Source organism: Lacerta agilis, chromosome 6 (assembly GCF_009819535.1).
Source record: "Lacerta agilis isolate rLacAgi1 chromosome 6, rLacAgi1.pri, whole genome shotgun sequence".
Classification (NCBI taxonomy): Eukaryota; Metazoa; Chordata; class Lepidosauria; order Squamata; family Lacertidae; genus Lacerta; species Lacerta agilis.
The window spans coordinates 62,204,726-62,227,440 of NC_046317.1; the positions used below are offsets into that span (position 1 = coordinate 62,204,726).

The window sequence follows — 22,715 nt, forward strand, 5'->3', positions numbered from 1 at the left end:
TTGACAGGCATGTATTAAGTAAGAAACTGAAATTTCACCTGAAGAGACATCTTCTTTCTTTCTAATCATGTGATCCTTAGTAAATTTAACTCGTTGATGAGCTTCTATGCAGGTTTTGCACAGCCATTCTCCACATTCCACACAGAAACCAACAGCACTAGAATTATCTTCACAGCTGGTGCACACCTAAAAGCCAGGAGAGGGGAATATTTTCAAATGCTGAAGCCTTGACAAGTCAATCCAAAAATTACCAAAATATTTTATCCTACACAAGACAAAACTCAAACCACATTGCAAGGAGAAAAGAGAAGTGTCATACCTGTTCTGATTTCTCATCAGAGCTGCTGGGTGCTTCAGATGTGTCTTTGACAAAGTAGTTGTCTACCAAATCTATTTGCCTGCATTCCTGGCGACAGATTGGACACCTGATCACACCAACTGCAACAAAAAAGGGTACTTCTTACACTTTACTAGATTTCCATAACTTGATTTTTAAAATCATCATAATATTTGCAATTAAAATACAGAATCTTCTTCCAGAACTATTAAGCATAATAAGTCCAAGGACAATGCATAAGAGCACTTTCAGCTCCAGTGGGCCAGATAAGATAATGTGTTTCACAAACTATTTCAAATTCCTATAAGGCACAATATTTATTTATTTTTAAGTGTATGGATAACCTGGGAGCTAACACACTAACAGTGCTCCATAAAGTTTCAGAACAGTTGGTTTTTATTACGCCACAGTTTATCAGTTCTCAGGGATATTGCAATTTATGAAACTAAATAAATAGCAGCACAACAAATACAGGTTGATGGCATTTTATGAATAACTCTTCCAAGCTGTTTTTGATCCTTTCCACTTAGAGGGTTGGATCCAGACTAAGTTAAATGAAGTTAAAATCACATAAAAACTTTGATTTCAGTAGGCCCTAATTTAAGTTACACTTAAATCAATGGAAGCCAAATACAACTAACTTAATATGGATCTATCCCACTGTTTCCACAAAACAAAACAACAAGCAGTAAGGCATGAACAAATACTGGTTGATGTTTGCAGCTTGCTTGGTGGGAAGCAAACTATGAGCCCAGGTTCAGACAACAGGATAAGCCCAAATCTGGCTTGTTTCACTCATGATGCAGCAAGACCAACAAGGAATGGAATAAGAACTTTTCAGCACACTGAACATCATGCACATTCATGTTAATTCAAAGTGTGTGTTTAACTTTAGTTTAATATGACATGAGTACTGAGTCAAAGTCAATGGTAATGAGAAGTTGAACCATGGCTAGGCATGAATGTATGAACATGATAGCTACTGAGGACAATATCGCAGGCACTTTGCTCCTCCCTGGGTATTTTAGCTCTGCACAGCAGTGCCACATGAACCCATAATCATAGTTAAGGTATCTCCTTGCAAACTATGACCTGTGACCATAGGAAAAACCTTGGCTAGTGGTAGGAGAGATCTTGGCAGGAGAGATCTTAACCATAATCTCAAGCTTGGATGACATGCAAAGCCAAACCTTGGCTTAGGTGCCATGCTGCACTGAAAGAGACAGGGAGCAGCAAAGTGGCTGCAATCTCCCCAGAAGCCAGCAGCTAAGCCACTAAGTGCAAAGTTCTATGTACAAGAACAGTTCATCACCTTTGAGGAAACACTTGTCTCAATATGTCCAGCACCTCTCTGGGCCTCAAAAGGCTGTAAAAGGCTGCTTTGATGAGGATCAAAATGGGTCTTTCTAGGAGCTAGAAGGTTCACATTGTCACAGTAAATCATTATCTAGCTTACCATGATACAAGAACCAGATCTATGTCACATTACTAAAAAGCAATCACAATCAAATATATGCTGATGTGCCTTTTTATGAAAGACCGTAATAGTTCGCAGCACTCATCAGTAGGATTTAAATATGAAAGAACAGGAGTTTGACATTTAATGAACGCTTGTACTATTACTAATATGCTATTACCGGTAGTTTGAGCTTTCTTCTGCTCCATTTTCAGTAACGTTTGAGAATATAAGTACGGTACATTTTTCTTAAAACAGTCCCTAAGCAAGGACTCTACATTTTCAAAATGGATATGTGCCAACAGATACTGTTCTGCCTTATGCAAACACATTCTGGGCAGAGCTTAAGTCTGAAGAGGTTTTCTCATCAGTGTTCAAAATTCCCCAGGCACAAATCGTGTTTTGTGACTAGTGCGGGTTCAACTGCGGCCATGTGGAAATCTCTGAATGCCAGGCTGCATTGCAGGGGGGTTAGACCAGATGACCCTCGTGGGTCCTTCCATCTTGACATTCTATGATTCTATGATTTCCTGTGCTACTTTCTTGATAGCCAGAGGATCTTAGTGGCCAAAGGGAGGTAGAAGAATTGTTATTGCATTTAGCATGGAATATAGGAAGTTTTCCAACAGTCCTCTCCTAGCCAAATGTTGCTACATATCTTGAGGATACAGTCTTCTCCTATTTCAATATTAGAGCTGTTTTTAAGGAGTTGAACTGGTCTCTTTATCATCAAAGTATTAAAGGTTGAAGTTAGGTTGATGCATTAATTGTGCATCTAAAAAACAAAACTATTTCCATAATTAACCCCTGTGGAAGATCATAAGGAGGTGAGAGGAGCCAAGTGACAACTCAAAAACATTTTGTGTAATTAATCTTCCAATTGTTAAAAAACCTATAGCAAACACATAAAACTGAAGAAATATCAAGAGCATTGTTGGATAAAAGCTAAGCTATAAATGGAACAATTATTATGTGGTACCAGCCAATACTATAAAACTGGTAAAGCAACCTTTTTTTAATTGGACAAACTTTTTGTTGGACAGAAATAGGCAAGCTTTCAAGTTACATTTTTTTAAAAAAAACAACAACTCACCAGGCAAAAAAAATGAAAAGGTAGGCAGGTCCCAAAATACATAGAACAGATTTAGTACCAGTCTGAATATTTGTATATTTTTGTACAATCTTATCTGAGTGTACTTAGGTAGGGAAAACCAGGAAGTGATGTAAGGAATGAGGAGCAGCCATAGCACACTGCTAGATTTTTCCCAGCTAAGGAACATAAAAGAAGCCCTATCTACTACACCAATATGATGCTTCCTACAGCAACCAAACTGATAGCTTCACAAAGCTCACAAGCAGGACATAAACAAAATACACCTCCCACAAATACACCTCCCACACTTTTGATCCCCAGCAACTGTTCAGTGGAGTTTCATAATTGAACATGGAGGTTCCTTAGACCCACCAGGCTATGCTCCATGTATTGGTCAAATCCCTTTAAAAATTCGTCTATGGGCCATTGTGACATATTATTGTAGATACAAAATCCAGAAATTATGCACTGTTAATTTATTTTGTAAAATTTATACACCGCTTGATTGTAAAAAAACTGAAAGCTGTTCTCTCTCATTACTGAATTGCCCAAAGTTCCAGTTTTGAGAGGGAGAAACTAATGTGTCTAGCCACTTCTCTCACATCATGCATAATTTTATAAGCATCTGTCAACAAAGAAAACAGTATGCTATGGTGGCACTGCTAGGAGTGAGGGACAGAAACATAGTGGCATGTGTTTTCAAAATAAGTCATTATTTTATTTTATTTAATCTATTTATATACCACCCTTCAGTTCAAGGCTGCTACAATGGAGACAAAGAGAACTGATTTGGTATATCAAAAGCAAGACAAGCAACATACCCTTCAGAGAATGGTGAAAGAAGTAAAGTTACAGTAGTCTTGTTTTAGGGCTGCCATATGTCTGGAAATTCCTGAACAAAGCCAGGATCCATCTGTCAAAAATGTTGTCTGACGGAATTTTCGAAAAGCAGTTAAAATGTTCAGGGAAACCCGGGCATATGGCAGTCCATATCAGAAGTTTTGGGTTTTTCCCCGCAAATTTCCTGAAGAATAGCTTAAAAACTTATTCTTTAAAAAAAAAAAGATTTTGCAAAGCTCAACAACTTTGCTCCCCTCCACAAAAGAAAGCTTAACAACTTTGCCAAAAAAAAAGCTCAATAATTTTTGTGTCCTGGATACATGGCAACCTTATCTTGTTTTCTCTGATCTGCACTATGATGCCTTTTAGAAATATATTGCTTGAGCTAGGAAAAGCCAGCACAAGTGAATCTTAAAGCACTTACACACAACTAACAGCTTTGTTGGGCTTCACAGTAGCCTACCAACTCATGAGAAAATAGTTCCTAGTCTTCTTGGTTGCAAAACTGGCTGGGCTCCACAAATGCAGTTGCCAGCACCCACTCCCACTTCAGCGACAATGATTCTTTTTCCGGGTTCTCCATAAACTACAGAGGTATAATGCAAGAGAAATCCCTCACATCATGCTGAGGTTTTGAGAGAAGCAGTGACTGAGGCTTGCACTGCTTCTCTTCTACTTTCAGCAAAATTCCTGCCCAAAGTGAGGTAAGATCCACCCACTTCCCCCTCATTATTGGGCAGCAATATTGGGGAAAATATTTTCCATCACTTTGTGCCCTGCCTTGAAGACAGAAAGAACTGACAGGAGTCCTCCTTGCTATTTCCCCCATGCATAATGTGAAGCGGAAGTCAAGTCTCTTTGCAACAAACAGTGGGGAAAGGAAAACCATTAAAGGGGCATAAACGTCTTTCAATTTTTGTAGGGCTGCAAGAAGTGATAGATAAGATCCACCCCACCCTCAAATCCTCCTGCTTATTGTTGCTGCTGCTAGGAGTAGACATGTTAGACAATTCTTAACAGCTCCTATAAGGAAAGATTTGTGCAATTATGTCACTCCTAAGTCTTTCAAGGGTAATGTTTTAGGGACAGAAGTACAGGTGTCTATCAATGAGACTTTCTGAAATGGTTCTTTGAAGACTGGGAATAGAGAATATGCTAAAGCATGCATAACTGTGCAATCCTAGCCATGTCTACACAGAAGTCAGTGCTACTGAATGCAATGGGACTTACTGCTAGGTAAATGGAGTTAAGATTGCAACTTACCGTAAGTTATCTCAGAAAAGGGTTTGCACGGTTACATGAAAAAATGAGTTTGCCTCAATCGAAACTACTCCCCACCCACTTCAATACTTTAAATAAACTATTTTTAATCACAATGGACCTTTTGCATTTAAGTCGGACCAAATAAACTAACTCTAGCAAATAGTTTCTAAAAGTAATTAACTCTTTAAAAACCTGAAAATCTTGTGGCACCTTAAAGACTAAAACTGTTATTGCTAGCTGCATTTGTTTTATATTTTATTTAGCCCACTTGGTTGATGAACAGCAAAAGAAATACGATATAAATTTATTGTGACATACAGCTTTTATGGACTAGAGTCCACACAGTCAGATGCCTGAAGGATTTTCTTGAGTTGCTGGTATAAATATGCATAGCTTGCCAGTGGTGGTGGTGGTGGTAGAGGGGAGCTGGAGACTGTAAAATGCAGAAATTAAAAACTATTACAATGACATTATTAACAGCGTTTGTGGGAATAATAAACATTCTTGCACTGGCAATTCACACGGATGAGAATTAGCAATATATTTCTATCTCTTTGGACGGATAACTGCACTATTCACTTACTTCTGATTCAATAACTAGATGATCAAATAAAACTTTAGATCATATCCAATGACATCAGCAAGCCAATAAAATGTTTTAAATTGTTTCAATTTCCATGCCAACTCATATATATGTTTTATGAAGTTAAGATAATGTTTGAAAAGCACATTTCTCTTTTTTATAGCATTGCGAAAGACAAACAAGGAACATAAAGCACACATGGGAAAGAGAAAAATTGTTGTCACTAATGTGATCTGGCCCAAAATCAAAAATCTGCTTATCTTCTAGTCCAGTGGAGAGAAACCTCCAACAGACAGGGCCTATTTAGGCTTGCCTGCCTCAGAGATTCGCACATTTGGATGTTTGGGGATAAACCACACCCACCTTTCTAGGGCCTGATGTCATATAAAATGTCAGGTGCATGAAGTGACAGCTAAAACAAGGAAGTATTAGGAGTGCAATAAGTGCGCTCACATTCTTCCTTTGCATCCCATACTTGAATTCAAGATGTGGTTCAAGCTGCACCTACAAAGGAAGAAGGAAAGAATCGGGAGCACACTTTGCAACATTTTCCTTTGACGCTATGTTACCTTACGTCACTGGTTTTCAACCAGTGCGTCATGGCATCATGGGGTGCATTGAATGAGAGTGAGGGGTGCCGTGGGCAACACTGGCCTCTGTCCCTCTTTCCTTCCCTCCCTCCTCTGATGTCCCTCTTGCATCTCTCTGCCTCCGAAAGACTTGCACAGCTGTTTGTTGCAGCAGCCCTGGCTACAAACTCCCCAGGCAAATGGTGCCTCTGGGGCTGGCAAGCGGGTGCTTCCTAAGTCCCTGTGGGGTAGTGTGAGGAGGCACCTCTCTATAGGGCATGGGGGTGGGGAGCTCAGAGACCAGTGGCGGCAGTTGCAGCTGCCTAGAGGACTCCCAAGGAGAGGTGGAAGAGAGGAAGCTGAGGGAACACTCAGGGAGGGAGGATATTCGAAAAAGGGTGAGAGGCTGCCAGCTCTGCAGGCAAGGGGTGACATAACTGGGCTTCTGAGCCCCACAGGGGTGCTGCAGAAAAAATGTAGTTGGTCAAGTAAGCCGTGGACTCAAAAAGGTTGAACACCTCTGCCTTATGTCATGAAGTCAGGAGACTGACAGGTGGGTGAAACTGCCCACTTGCTGAAGCAACCCACGGAAGGGGGTGAGGCTTAGAATGTAGCCCACCAGCTGGACCCTATTCCCCAGCACTGCTCTAGGCCAGGGGTTATCAACTGCTAGTGGGTAGGACAGCTGGGGGGAATCACCTCTTTGGTTTCAGATAGTACATGTGTAGATGAGTCTAAAAAGCCTGGGACACAGATTTTCACTGCTTTTTAGTGGCTATGGTGGCTCATTTATGAGAAGTAATGTATTTAGTGTTAGATCTGAAAGTGTATACTCAATTCTGACCAAACTAAGCCTCCTAGAGGGCCACGAAAATTTCTGTCCCAGGCTTTTTTGACTTGTCTTGGCGGTTCCCTCACTGCGAGAAGCAAAACTACAGGGAACCAGGCAGAGGGCCTTCTCGGTAGTGGCGCCCGCCCTGTGGAACGCCCTCCCGTCAGAAGTCAAGGGAATAAACAACTACTTGACATTCAGAAAACACCTAAAGGCAGCCCTGTTTAGGGAAGTTTTTAATTTGTGACTCTGTATTGTATTTTGATATTTGTTGGAGGCCGCCCAGAGTGGCTGGGGAGACCCGGCCAGATGGGCGGGGTATAAATAATAAATTATTATTATTATTATTATTATTATGTACTATCTGAAATCTGCCATTGGTTGCCAGATGTGAAATATATTGGCATTATTTTCAGCTCTCCCATCCCACTATGTGGCCACTAATTCATTTCCCCTTTTCCCATATAAATCAAAGGAGTAAATATACAGAGCATTCTCAGACACAACCCTCTCCCACCCCAAATTATGAAAATTCTCTCTCAAGCTACATGTCTCCTGCCCATTAGGTGCAAGGTAAAAAAGTGAGAAGAACAAAAGCCAGAGTTTAGAGTTGAGGAGGGAAAATGTGCCCTGGAAAGAAATAATCAAGAAAAGAGTGTATGCCATTCCAGATCTCTGCTTGAGTCCAAGGCTGTGGCTACAGGAGAAACAAGAACCTTTTGGGGTGTTAATGCTGTGAACCCCTCCATCACAGTCTCAGGTTATATTATGTGTGTAAATAAACCATATAGCATAAAGACACCACAACCTCCACTGTGCCCAAAAGGAAACACAAACACTGGGTAAGTGTCTGGAACTCCTGGAATCTCACAACACTCGGAGATTGGGATGGGACGCAACAATATTATAGTGGGCAGAGAGTGGGCCCTTAAATAAGAAATAAATAAAAACTATTGTTAGGAGGACAAAAGCAAATGGAAGAATTCAACATCACACTATTACAAACGTTAAATCTGCACAAGCCCATTTGTTTGCCAGATTGAGCAATCCCCTCTTTCCTTCCCTCCCCACCATGTGCTATTCTGCGGGTTTCCCTGACCTGCCCACAGCCAATGGGGGGTGCACAGGGTGAGCAGGGGGGAATCCCCATTGTGCAGGGATTCTGATGATAGGGACTGTTAGGTGAATCCCACCCAAAGTCTTGTTGCACCTTAAATATATTGCGGCATTATCTATCTCATGGAATAAGACATTTCCTCTACAGGAACCACATGTGCAATATTTATTGTTTACCCCAACATAAATATGGCTAAGCCTACATGGTGTTAAACACTATTTAAACAATAATTTATAAAATATGAAAACTGTGTTTGCCTTGCATGATACAGAGAAAAAATGTGTTTCATACACCTTGAGATTCTTTTTTACAAGTTTTCATTATAAAATGGCATAAGCTTTCATAGATGCCAACCCACCTCTGATGCAGTTGGAAATGGCAGAAGGCATTCTACCATTCTAAAATTCTTATGCAGAATCTTTAAAGTGTGCAAAGAATTAACTGCTATTAAGCCCTCAACTAATGCAGTCAAATTTCTGTATTAGCACCTATTCAACTATCTTGCATTCCAAACTGAACACCAGTCTTAGCTCTGTCCTTGACTGTGCTAGCAACAGCAACTCCCCAACATACACACTGCACAGGCACATGTGGGAACAGGAACTGATTAAAAAAAGAAGCTGATACAAAGTTGGAGTGGAGAAAGTAAAGAAGTATAGAGGAAACAACTAGCCACTCAGATTCGTGTGAATGTGAGGGAACGCTAAGAAAGGAGGAAGAGGAAAGCAGAAGGAATGGCTGGACTGAAAGGGGGAAATGTCAGAGGTGTTGCTGTACATTCTGGGCCTTCCCTGTCATACACCCTAACTCTTACCATCATATCAAGTCCTCGTTCTAAGCCAGGAAGCCTCTCCTGATCAACTCCAAGGCAACAACTTGTTTCACTCTTTTAATAGTACCTCAAGCTTCATGCAGTCACTACTTTTTGGAAGACTTCCTTTAGGTTACTTCTATAACATGTTCCTTTATAAAAGTTAACCGACATACATCAGAAAAAATAACCATCTTCCATAAGTTATTCCATAAGTTTAGTAACCATCTTCCATAAGTTATTAGTTTTATTACATGTTTTACTATACAATGTATAAAATCTTATTTGACTGCATTTTGTCATTGTCACCATCATTTTGTATTCTAAAGTATTATAGATCTTACGCGGTTTTGAGCTGCAGTGTACCACTGTGAAACTTACCTTAAAACAAATCACTATTGCATGATAATTCTCAAAACTCTTAACCCAAACAGCTTTTCCTAACTATCTTTTGACAGTTATTTGTGGCTCTTTCTATCATCATTTCCCAGATCAGTGGTGTGTGTGCCATGTTCAGACATTATGGGCAGCAAAACTGGGGCAAGTAATCTAATGATGAAGAAGATGCCCTAACACTACAACAAAATTGTGCCAGCCACATGTCTATTAGTGAAGAGACAGTCTGGAGGCTTCAGAAACAAAGGAGAGACCTCATGCAGATTTGTGTGGAAGGAGATGCCTCCTTAGGAATTAAAGGAAAAGGTAAAGGACCCCTGACAATTATGTCCAGTCGCGAACGACTCTGGGGTTGCAGCGCTCATCTCGCTTTATTAGCCGAGGGAGCCGACGTCTGTCCGCAGACAGTTTTTCCAGGTCATGTGGCCAGCATGACTAAGCCGCTTCTGGCGAAACAAGAGAAGCGCACGGAAACACCATTTACCTTCCCGCCAGAGCGGTACCTATTTATCTACTTGCACTTTAATGTGCTTTTGAACTGCTAGGTTGGCAGGAGCTGGGGCCAAGCAATGGGAACTCACCCTGTTGCGAGGATTTGAACCGCCGACCTTCCGATCAGCAAGCCCTAGGCTCAGTGGTTTAGACCACAACGCCACCCTTAGGAGTTAGTCCACCTCAAAAGGTTGCTGCACAGATAAAATAGGCCAGGGGACAACCTCCCTCCCTTGAACTTGTTATACTAAAAGGATTATTTCACTAGATGTAGCCTTGGCCTTAATTTTTAGCCTTAGATGTAATTGGGAGATGACAATCTCTGAGTATGTGACCTGATTATTAAGGAACATCATGCACAGATCTGGTCTGAGAGAGTTTCTGCTCTGATGAACATATTCCTTGAGTCCCAAAACTTCTTTCTGAAGAAATGTTGTGTTCTCATCCCCACTCTCCTTCATTTAATGCCTCTTCCCCTAGTCATTTCCACTTTGGTATTTTTCACTGGGACAACCCTGGTATATCTCAAAGGTGAAGTATGCCTCCATAGATGCTATGTAGTCACTTCTTTAAAGCAGACCATTTGTGTACAGCATATTTTTTTAAAATAATAATAGTTGACGCACCTATGAAGCACTGAGTTTGTTATAGGTTTTAATGATAGCATAACAATAGCAAGAGTTCAAATTAATCCCTAGAGAAATTGTAATTGTGTTTATAACAACCAGTTCTTAGCAAGACTGCCAATTATTTACTACTCACATTTCTTACATAACAGCAACTGTGTGATGAAGCTGCAACTATTGTCATAGTCAACAATAAAGTTCACTGAGTGATCTTGGGCAAGTCACTATTTCTCATTCAAGCATTTGTCACAGGTTGTGGTGAAGATACAATGGAAAAGTACCCAACCAGTGTTCGAAATTAGCCTGACTATAGACCACTTGGGACCAAGTGAAGATGCCCAGGTGCCAGGATGGTGTCTGACATCTCCACATCTGGAGGTATCTGGCTGCAGATAATTGGATCTTGACTGTTTTCACACACTAATACCACATCCTGTAGAATTCTATCAGTTATATTTTATCTATCAGAATGAATTTCAGGAACCAAAATGCTTTTTTTGTGCAGCCTGAGCAGGAGCAGTGAACAATGTTATAGTTAATTGTTGTCACTTGTCTTCATTTACCCCAGTCCTGCTCACAGTTGTGAAGAATATTCTTAGGTTATGAATGGTCTGTGTCACCATTAAGAAAAAGAGGTAGGAATAGACCAATATATATGTGGACTGTCCCCTGGATAAAGTGACTCAAAGTTCTTAACCTTGCTCAAGGTTGTCATACAATGAGCCAGATGTTTAACTGGGAATCAATCACAGTCAGTCCATCATTTAAAAAAATAAGACTTTATTGTCTTTCCCCCAAATGACAACTAGATATTTTGTTTTGATTGTAATCTTGGTTTAAGGAGCCATTTGGTGCCTAGCTTATAAATCTGAGTCTCTATTACTGTCCCCAGTACACCATGCCCCTCAAGCTCCTTGGAGAGCGACAAAAATAAAAAATAAAAAATAGACTAATGTTAAATAGGAAGGTAGTTGGTGGAATTTAGTATTATTGCAATATTGGACATGAGTATTAGGCATCTTTGGGAGCCAAGCATGGCTGAAAAGTCAGGTATATACAGTAAATAAAATTATTAGAGTTTACTATTGGCCCTATCCATCTGATAAGAAATTGATTCAGTCTCTCCCATAAATTCCAGGCTCATGTCTTTGACACCACAGTTCTATTGATTGATTGATTGATTGACTGGATTTGATTTGATTTATATAATGCCCTTCATCAAAAGATATTGGGGCAGTACATAAGTGCTTATAGTTTTTGAGTGCTTCTAAAGTATAAGGAGCAAAGGAATAGTCAACATGACAGCCAGGTTTTGGACCTTTAAATCACCTATACAGTTTTACTTGGAAGTAAGCCTTACTGAGCTCAATGGGGGCCACTCCCAGGTAGAGGGGAGCAATTTTGAATTTGCTGCAATCCTATGCCCACATTGAAAACATACATTTGATTGTTTGTTTGGTTTGCAAGTCAGAGCAGAAAACAAACAAATGCTGCAGTATTGTGGGATAGGAAAGGATGGAATTTTTTTTTTAATTAAAAAAACCTAAAAACTAAATAAACCTCATCCATTTAGTTCTTCCTTCTTTAACCATCTAACCACAGAAGAACTAGTTTTATACTCATTACTAGTAAGGATGAGATTAACAGTGAAATCTTGTACACATCTGCTCAGCAGTCAATGGGATGTACTCCCAGGTAAATTTGTACAGGACTGGATCCTAAAGAAATAAAACAGGCTTGCTTTAATTCATAGTATGTGTAGGAAGGTGAGGTAGTATAACTTTGTGTGATCTGGCAATTTGAGGAGACTTATTTGCAAGGCAGGATTAAGCACATGAGATATTTTATCACATAATGATGTTACATTATCCTGGTAACCAATAACTGCAAAAAGGTGGCTTAACATTTCATAATGAAACCATAGGAAGATAATTTGTTGTATGCAATGAACAAAAGGAAGAACAATTGTATTATTCTTTGTACTAGTTTCAAAATGTGATAGCTACATGTGGGTTAGAAATCAATTCCCCAAACCTTCAATGTTAAGACTGGAAAAAACTCCAATTTATTGCATTCAGTCATTATAGGCAAAGCATGAATCAATGGATTATCTAGGTCCCTAACAGCAGTGCTATTTTTCTATAAAAAGAGGTGCCAGAACTCCCCATGTGGGTGAAAAAGAGGTGCCGGAACTCCCTCGTTCTCTTAGACTGGCAATGGTGCTCACCTGAGAGGTGCTGGAACTGAGTTCCTGGGAGTTCCCTCTGAAAAAAAAAGCCCTAACAGTCTGGTTTCTGGTCTGGTTTTGGCACTGAAACAGCCTTGATCACCGTGATGACCTTTATCAGGAAAGAGAGGGAGTGAAAATCTGTTAGTACTTCTTTACTTCTCAGTGGCTTTTTACACCATTGGCCATAGTGTCATTCTGGAGAAACTTGAGGTGGAAGTTTGAGGCACTGAATTATGCTGGTCCCACTCTTGCCTGCAGAGTCACTACCAGAGAGCAGCATTTGGATATTGTTGCTCAGCCCCGTAGCTTTTGAATTGTGAGGACTTGCAAGGATCCATTCTGCCTCCTATGCTATTTAACATCTAAATTAAACTGCTGAGAGCTATCATCTGCAGATTCTGAGCACGGTATCTTTGGTATGCTGATGACACGCAGCTCCATTTCTCAATTCTATTGAAATCAGGAGACACTGTGAATGTGTTATACAGGTGTCTGGAGCATAGCTGTCAACCCTCCCTGCTGTTTCCCAATAAGGGAATTTCCCGCCAAAAAAAGGGAAAGGTTGACAGCTATGGTCTGGAGACAGTTGTGGACTGGATGGAGGCCAATAAACTGAGCCTGAATCTTGTTAAGACAGAAGTGTCATGAGTAGGTGATTCCCAAGTCCAGAAATTAGGTGTAGGACCTGTTCTGGGAGAAGTTGCACTCCTGTTGAAGAAACAGGTTTGTAGTCTGGGAGTACACCTGGATTCTAACTTGTCACTAGAGTCTTGTTTGGCTTCTGTGGTTATGAATGCTCATGCCCAGCTTTGTTGTGATTTGTTAACTACAGCTGTTTCTAGACCAGGATAGCTTGGTCTCAGTTTTCCATGCTCTAGTGACCTCCCATCTGGACTATTGTAATGTACTGTATATGGGGTTGCCCTTGAAGATTTATGAAATGCGCAGTTAGCACAGAATATGGCTTTTAGGTTGTTAAAAGCAGTAGTCCAATGGGACCAAGTGTCACCAGTCCTGAAAGTGTCACCAGCTGCCAGTGAGCTACTGGGTCCAAGTAACAGAGTTAGTGCTTATGTTGTATCAAGGCCTAAGCAGGTTAGAAGCCAAGTATCTAAAAGAGCATGTTCCCCTGTATCAGCCATGTAAAATTCTATGATTGGGAGGTGAGGCCTTGTGCTACTACTTGTTGCTGTCTGGTTGGCACTCCCTTGTGATAAAGTCTTTTCTGTTCTAGCGCCCCCCCCCCCCATGGTGACTGAGGTGCATTTGCCTTCATTATTACTGACTTTCAGGAGGAAGTTTAAAACATTCCTGTTTCTCCAGATATTTGGTGGCTGAAAATATCTGTTCCTGGCAACCCTGAAATCATTGTTTGAATGTTTTGATTTTCATAACATTTTAACCGATAAAAGTTGTTTTACTGTGATTTTTGCCAACCTGGGCTCCTTCAGGAAGAAGAGTGGGTAAACTGAATAAATAAAATCAATCCAGAACACAAACACAGAAGGCACCAGGAGAGAACTTTAGAAAAAAAAGGAGATGTAAAAAAGTGTGAAAGTGATTACTTCTCCAGTTTTCACTTGATTTTCATGCCCTTCGCCAAGAAGAAAAGGCACAAGACTGACCACTACCCCTGCTGCCGTTCGCTATCTACTTGTGCCACTCTCAGCAGCATCACAGCGCTGTGCTTTCTGCAACTGAGAACACACAGCAAGTCCCTCTAACTGTTGGCTGCAATCCTACCCCAGCAGGCAAGGGTGAGAAGAAAACACAGTGAGGAATATAACAGCCAAATCCCCCTTGCTGTATTTCCCTTTGCCAAGCAGAGACAAAGGGGCTTTACTTTGCTGTCTTCACCCCTTTTTCTCCTGGGGGAGGAGGAGAGGTGAAGAGAGACAGCGTAGTAGTAGTAGTAGTAGTAGTAGTAGTAATTTTATTTGCTGTATTTTTCCGTCTATAAGACGCCCCCATGTATAAAACGCCCCCTATTTTGGGGGACTCCGATTTAAGAAAATGGGGGAGATGTATCCATGTATAAGACGCCCCCTAATTTTTGACATTATTTTTAAGGAAAAAACCTAGTCTTATACACAGGAAAATACGATATATGCCACCCTTCTGACTGGGTTGCCCCAGCCACTCTGGGCGATTTCCAACAATATATTAAAACACATAGCTGAAAATATATAGTTGCAAGAGAGGGAAAGCCAGGAGATCTGAGCCATGGTGGACAACTGTACTCAAATACTTGTTTGAAAGTGAAGTGGCAGCAGAACTTTTTAATATATGTGTAAAACACAATAAGAACATTTCTGAAAACTATGTAACACCAAAAATTATGGCAGCTAGTTTTGCTAGTTTATTACTTTTGACAACACCAAAAGTAGTTACCCCATCCAAAGAGACAAACTCCAGTTGTGAAACATGTAATATGCACAATAGGGCACATGCATAAACACTGAATGCATTTTATTATTTCTACATAACTATGCTTAGAAGGACAGCATAAACATGTTGCTTTAAGTACCACAATGTAAAGCTAATTATATAGAGCAGATCATATTCTGTGTACTACTTCCAGAATATTTAATTAAATGGCCTTAATTTACCAAACACCCTTACCAAGTAATACATGCCACATTGTGAAAAGCAAAGGGCTCTACAAGAGACACTGCCATGCTATGCCTTTATGACCTAACTATTTCACCATTCACACTACAGCTTGTTGCACCTGAAAGTGAGCAGTCACAACTACAGAACTGTCTGCTTCTGGGGAGAACCCCATTATAAAGCAGAACATGGCATCTTGCAAGCAGCACCCCAGTCCAATTACACACACACACACAAAATATTTCAGTCATTTTAGCCTTATTGTTTATCACTTCTATCAGGATTTTTAAGCCCTTTAAGCCCTTGCTCAAATCTTTAAAATTCAACAAATCTGTTGTTAAATGCTGCTAAATCAGCCTCAAATTTATCCAATGAGAGCACTGAACCACAGACAGAACCAAGAATTAGATAAGCCAATTCATTTTGAAGGATTACTACAGCTTTAATGACTTGCTTATACTAAACTTCTCCTGAAAAGACCACAGAAGTATGGCTCATTTAAATACTCTCATGAACAGAAGAAAACTTAACCAGCAGCTTTCCAAAAATAATTTGCTCCGTACCAAACTGAATTGGACAAGACCACCTTGACAAACTATTCATAAAATTCACTACACCTTGCACCAAGCCTCCTGCTACCCTAAATCTTTGACTCAATTGTCTGAAATGGATCTATCCATGTATCAAATTTCTTTCATCACAGCAGATCCTGAGTTACACCAAAATTTGCACCTTAGAAACAATAACATCCATGTGCACAGTAAAGATGATATTACTTACTTACAGTGCTTTGTTTTTGTTATTTCAAATCTGCAAATAATACACAGGAAAAATCTCCTGGACCTGTATAATGGAGAGCCAGAAGCACAAACTCGTTACTCCCCAGATTGACACAGTAGGATAGCTTAAATGTTACTTGCTTTCCGTCAATCCAAAACTTGGATGCCAATTGATAGGCATTCTCCTCCTAAAGTCACAAGGTACAAAGCTAAACAAGGTACAAAACCTAAGCCTTTACCAAAGAGACCTGTAATCTACTAGACTGACTTTTACAAAGAAGGCAATAACTCTACCCAGTGATACCGCATACTCTTTTGCACATACAGTATAATGTTCCAAATTCAATGTATGGCATCTCCAGGTAGGACTGGGAAAGACTCTTTTATTGATTTTTCTTTATGTCTATTTTACAATTTCGATATTGATAAGGTTTAATTGACTTTCATCACTTTTCATATGCTGCTTGTCTATCCCACGACAAACTGTGATTTGTTTTAAATATGGTTTGTGCAAAAAAAAATCCTGACCACAATGATTGAGATCTGAAAACTAACCATAAAAATATCAGCTTTCATTTTTTTGAAATTTCAAGCCTGTATGGTCACACAAAATGAATGTGTTAGATTTTTTTAAAGTCGAAGTACGTATAAGATCATCCTATTAGCTGGTGCAGTATAGCAGTTGACTCCCCAGTTTAAATGTCCTCTCTGCCATGAATTCACTAATGTCCTTCAGCAAGCTACTGTCTTGTAACCTCAGATCCCTTCTGCAGTATGGCTATAATACAGATTAATTTACAATGGTGTTGTTGGAAGGATATCAAGAGTGTTCAAAGTGCTACAAACACATTAATAGTGCTATATAAATAGTGAGTATTAGAACAGTTTCCATATCTAATATATGCTACATTTCTTTATAAAAAATTATACCATAGTCCATTTTGGCTCATTATTCTGGATAACTATGAAAATCTTAGATCGTCAAGCAAGCAGATTACTAAACAAGTAGATCATTTTATAAGGTGACAATAACAAAACTGAAGTTGGAAAACACAATGGGATTGTGACCAGGCCTATTTAAAGTACGGTATATGCAGTTCATAGACACTGCTGGTAAAGACAGGTTTACCGTATTCACTCGAGTCTAATGCATCGCTGAATATAATGTGCACCTCAATTTTCAGAACCTTGAAACCAAAAAAAGTATTTGCTGGCAAATGTGCCATTGAATCTAATGCACAACTTAATTTTTGCAATGTAATTTGGCAAAAAAGGTGAGCATTAGATTCGAGTAAATACAGTAGATATGACAACTAAACACTACTAAGCATTTTCTTGTAAAAAAAAAAGTGCATAAAAGCTGCATGTATACCGCCAAACGTGATATCCACGCGTCAGAAAGCAAAAACAGTTTCTAAGTACATATAGGCTGCCAAAAATGAAGCATACACAATTGCCATCTGTGACCTATATAATAGTTCCAAACATTTTCTTATTGAGTATGCTTCAATGTAAGAAAGGCATCAACACTTAGAGACCCCCAATCAAATAGGTCCCAACGAAACAAAAGCCACAAAAGACAATAAAATATCTGCTGCTTCATACCCATCGACTTTATGGAAATATATACTGGGCAAATCTCCTTTAATATCCACTTAACTTGTGTCTCCAAAAGCTGTAAAAACAAATGTAACTACTGCATCCTGCCCGTATATTACATATTTGTATTACATAGTTCAGAGACTCTGGGTTCAGAAAGACAGTGATTCAGTCCACACACACCCCTCCAATTTTAGTTTTCCCCAGACATTTTATCTTGAGCTGATGAGCAATGGCCCTATTTTCATTCCCACAGTCCCAAGAGTGGCTTGCCCCAGTATGTGCATACAGTGGTACCTCTGGTTGCGAACACAATCTGTTCCGGGGTGCCATTTGCACCCCGAAAAGTCTGCAACCAGAGCGGCGCTTCTGCGCATGCGCGATAGAGCGCTTCTGCGCATGCGTGAACCGCGCAGAACGCTTCTGCGCATGTGGCGAAATCCGAAGTAAACACTTCCGGGTTTGCCGCGTTCTTAACCTGAAAAAACCCAACCTGAAGCGGCCATAAACTGGGGTATGACTCTACTGAAAATAATGGATGTTGTTATGAGTTTATGGGTGCCAGACTCCTATAATCCATGGATCCAGCAAGTGTTAGAATTTAATCAATTATTGGGGTGTTAAACTGAGGGCCACATCTAATCCCTTGATCCAGCAAGTGTTAACAGCTAATTAAGACAGGCTACCTTCCTGTGCTGAGGAGATCTCCTGGATGGGTTATTAAGAAAACAAAGGATCAAGGGGCTCCTTGGAGACGGCAAATGGGTGGGAGCACCCACCCGCAACATATAAAGGCAGAGAGGTGAGGAAATCAGTGATATGATGCGGGGGGGGGGGGTGTCAGAGAGCAATGTCTCTGCTTTAATACCTGCTTTAATCCAATACTGTGGTTATAGAGAAACAAGACCTTTTGGGGGTGTTCGATATTGTGAACCTGCTCACCGTAGGCTCAGGTTGCATATATGTGTAAATGAACATATCACAAAGACACCACAGTCTCCACTGTGCCTCATTTCCAAAAGGAAACACAAACATTGGGTGAGCACCTGCAACCCCTGGAATCTTGCAGTGCTCAGAGATTGGGGTGGTGTACAATGATATATTGAAAACAGGTTCAGAAGAAGGGGCACCTAGCAATACTAAAGAGAAGTGATGTGAAGCGGGAAAATTCTCCAAACCAGAAAAGTTTCCAATGCTTTATTTTTCTGCAGCACATTTAGCATTTCAAAAGTTGATTAGGAACAACAGATGGATGCCAAATACTTGGTACACTATTAGGCAAACTTGGCACTCAATGCTTTAGCTTTGTTTACTAAGTAAAACAAGCATTCTAAATTAGATCTCAGGCATTAAAAAGTTCTGATGTAAGTTGCCATATGCAAATTCCCCTAATTTCAATTATTTCCCAGAGAACCTACATCACCGCTAAAGAGAGAAATTGAGAACTGCTGCAAAACCTTGAGCAAGAGGGCAATTTCCACGAAGGAGAATGCATTATTACAAATGATAAAGCCAGCCAAGTTTGACAAAGCTTTCATCACGTCATAAACTGTATTGCATAGAGTAGCAAGAGTAGTACTATCTCCAGTTATTAATATTCTTACTTAACTGCTTTTAAAAGATTGGCTAGAGACCCTAATTTCTTTTCTGTACAACTGATTCAACATGTTCTCTCTCTACAGCTGTCTAGAATTTAAGATACTGTACACATAACCTTCTTCAGTGCATGGCCCTGATGCGAACCCGCCGTCTCCCTGCTGTAAACCAACAAGTGCACCACAACATCTGCACGGGGAAAGACCGCTCAGGGTAACTCCAGCATATCGGTCCTCGCTACTCAACATCACCAGCAACACATCACTCCCTAATCTCTTGCCCTTGCTTGCTTTCCGCCCCCCTTCCCCGCATCCTCTCATGAGAATCGGGTTTCTGGTCTTCACCCTCCACGCCCCACACTCGCGACTCGAGCCAGAGCTGTCGCAGCTTAGTAACGGGGCGCCTAGCAACCTGGCCCAACTCCTCCGGCTGGGTCCACCCCAGGCAGCGGGGCATCCTTCCCAGCTGGACCTCCGCCCATGCCCGGAGCCTCCCCACTCACCCTGCTGGATGTCCCCGTTGGCGCCGCCGGGCACGGGCACGTTCAGCTGGCGCTCGGGCTCCGGCAGGCAGCGCCGGCAGAAGGAGTGCAGGCAGGGCAGCAGCTTCGGCTCGGCCTCCCGGCTCTGCAGGCTCTGCGCGCACACTGCGCAGGTGTCCAGCAGCGACAGCGGGCCCGGCGCGGCGCTGGAGAGGGCGGGGGGCGCGGGGCTGGGGCCCAGCGGAGCCAGCGGCACGGGGCCCGGCGCCGGGCCTACGGTCACTAACACGGGCGTCGCGGCCTCCGCCTCCCCGGGGCCCTTGTCTGCCGCCGCCACCGCCAGGACCACCGCACTGGGACTCTCCCTCTCCTCGGGCGCGGCGGGGGCTGGAGGGGACGGGGACGCAACGGCCGCCGCAGCTGAGGTGACAACGGCCGCCGCGGCGGAGGTGACAGACTCGTTACCACCCCCGGCCTGCCCGGCCTCCCCAGCCCCCTCCCCGCCACCGCCGCCTCCTCCTCCTTTGTTTTCCGCCATATTTCCTCCTTTGAACCCGACTCCCCGCTTTGCTCACGCACAGGACCGCGCATGCGCCCGCAAGCACGCTAGCGGCCTGCGCGCGCGCGTCCGACGCACATCTGGCGCGAGGTCCGCGGAGGGACGCGGCATCCAGTGGGGAAGGGGGCGGTGCTGGGCGTGTGCGTGCGCGCGCTTGGACGGTAGTAGCGGACGAGGAAGGCGGTGGGAGAGGCCCGAGGTTGAGAGGCCGGCGAAAGGGGGTCAGTTTTTTCCTCCCTCTCTGTATGGTTTTTAAAGGAAATAGCACGGACGTAAAGGAGAGAGAGCGCGAGCGCGCACGCTCAGGTCTGTAATAGAAGCGGCGCACGCGCAAACAGAGATTCACGTTCGAAGCGTGGGTGTCTCGACAGCGGTTGGCGGTTGGTGTGTGGAGGGAAACGCGACTCGTGCGGGGGGCCGAGAAACGGTGCGGCGGGAGAGGAGTCGAGGCAGGGCGAGGGCGGGGCGGAGAGCGGCCTTTCACACTTGCCGGCTTCTCATCCCCGGTGTCTCTCGCTGAAAGAATAGGGGCTCCTGAGTGGGAAGATAGGAAACATAAAGCGAGGCGGTTCTAGTGCCTTGTGTGCGCCTCGCAAAGAGGGCAATATTTTAATCACCTCAGTTTGCACTGGGTTGGTTGATTCTGTTCTTGAAATGATTTACAGCGCAGTCTAAACCTTGTCTACACAGAAGTAGGCCCAGTTGAATTCAGTGGGGCTTACTCCTAGGTAAGTAGGGCTACCGTTACACCCATGTGTGTGTGGCTGTTTTAATTAAATTATTTTATTGTACCATGTGAGTTGCGTTGACCTAAACGTGTTTTAATGAAGTAAGGAATAAATCGCAGTGCTAAGACGTGGGTGGCGTTGTGGGTTAAACCACAGAGCCTAGGGCTTGCTGATCAGGTTGGTGGTTCGAATCCCTGCGACGGGGTGAGCTCCCGTTGCTCAGTCCCAGCTCCTGCCCACCTAGCAGTTCGAAAGCACGTCAAAGTGCAAGTAGATAAATAGGTACCGCTCCAGCAGGAAGGTAAACGGCGTTTCCATGCGCTGCTCTGGTTCGCCAGAAGCGGCTTAGTCATGCTGTCCACATGACCCGGAAGCTGTACGCCGGCTCCCTCAGCCAGTAACGCAAGATGAGCGCCGCAACCCCAGAGTCGGACCCGATTGGACCTAATGGTCAGGGGTCCCTTTACCTTACCTGTAAGTCAGGGAACAGGTAACCTTGTTGCATTGTCACCAGCAAGGCAGAACTGAGACCTCTGCCCATTTCTGGCCTCAGTATTTTATTTTATTTTTTAAGTTTCTCTCCCACTCCACCTCCTGCAATTGTCTTCAAGGTTTGGACACAATCAAAAGCATGTTTAAATTATCTCCTGGTTTGAAGGCGAGTCATGGGACTTAAAAAGCTTAGGCTCTCTTGGGTCTCTGGTGCTTTCTGGAGTGTCCCCTTTTGGCCCCAACCCTTGTTGGAGTTCTAATTAGTTGGGTTATGGCTTCTGAGAAGGAAGTTATCCAGTATAACCTATGGCCTCTCGGATGCTCTCACAGGGACCATAAAGGAAAAGTAGCTGTTTGATATCACCTAGGTAAAAAGTAAGAGAAAAATAAATGAGATAGCATTATTTGGTGGCATACGGTGAGTAAAATGTTTTTGGAGTATGCACCAATGGCCAGCCATTGGGTGGCAGGAGAAGTGGTGGTAATGACTGCTGCATGTCAGGTCGTGAACATGGTTATAAGGAAACCTTTTCCACAATCATTTCAAATGTATTGATGTTCTTTCTCAAAGATACAAAATAAAACCAAACACAGAGAATAGCTGTATGTGTAGGGGGGGGGGGATAATTTTGCTAATGTTCGCCATTTCTTTTAAAAATTGAGTTGGGGAATAGAAAATGGACAATCTTGAAGTAACATAATTGGGGGGGGGGGGAATCATACAAGGTAATCTGCCAGTGGACTGATTTTGAGTAGGAGTTGTTAGAGTTATTGACTCTTGCTCAGAAATTACATCACAGAATGTTCCCAATAGGTATTTTGAAAGTCAGACTACAATCTTATACGCACTCACATGGGACAAAGTCTCATTAAGCTTCTGGTCTGAATAGATGTCTATCAGGTTGCACTATTGTGAAACCCAAGTCACACCATGTTTGTAAAGGCTGTAAATTCACTGCATTGCCTTTGAAATATACCCTGCTTTTTCAGATATATTAATATCGCAGCTAACTAAAAAATGTGGTGCCCTATAATGAAAGTGTACCTTAGTCAATTTAAGCAGAAGTAAGGGAATCAAATCCATATTTTGCCTAAAATAAAATACAGAGGTCCACAGTGACAATGATTTAAGCTCTCCCATGGAAACAGTGCGACATATTTGATTGGAGGGTTCCCCAAATTATTGCACATTGGGTTGAGTTGGGAAGCTCTTGCAGATATAGTTA

General features: G+C 42.1%; 1 protein-coding gene across 8 annotated transcripts in view; it reads right to left on the minus strand.

Annotated features, from left to right (window-relative positions):
* Window positions 1-20,263, minus strand: part of TRIM33 (tripartite motif containing 33) — a 54,549-nt gene extending 34,286 nt beyond the window's left edge. For all 8 annotated transcript variants that reach the window (XM_033153017.1, XM_033153016.1, XM_033153015.1 and 5 more), the window contains exons 1-3: window positions 19,732-20,263; window positions 320-438; window positions 39-186 (exon numbers count right to left, since the gene is read on the minus strand). In XM_033153017.1, coding sequence (XP_033008908.1) covers window positions 39-186; window positions 320-438; window positions 19,732-20,248 — 784 coding nt within the window. In that variant the 5' untranslated portion in view covers window positions 20,249-20,263. The remainder of the gene's footprint in view (window positions 1-38; window positions 187-319; window positions 439-19,731) is intronic.
* Between the last annotated feature and the right edge of the window lie 2,452 nt (window positions 20,264-22,715).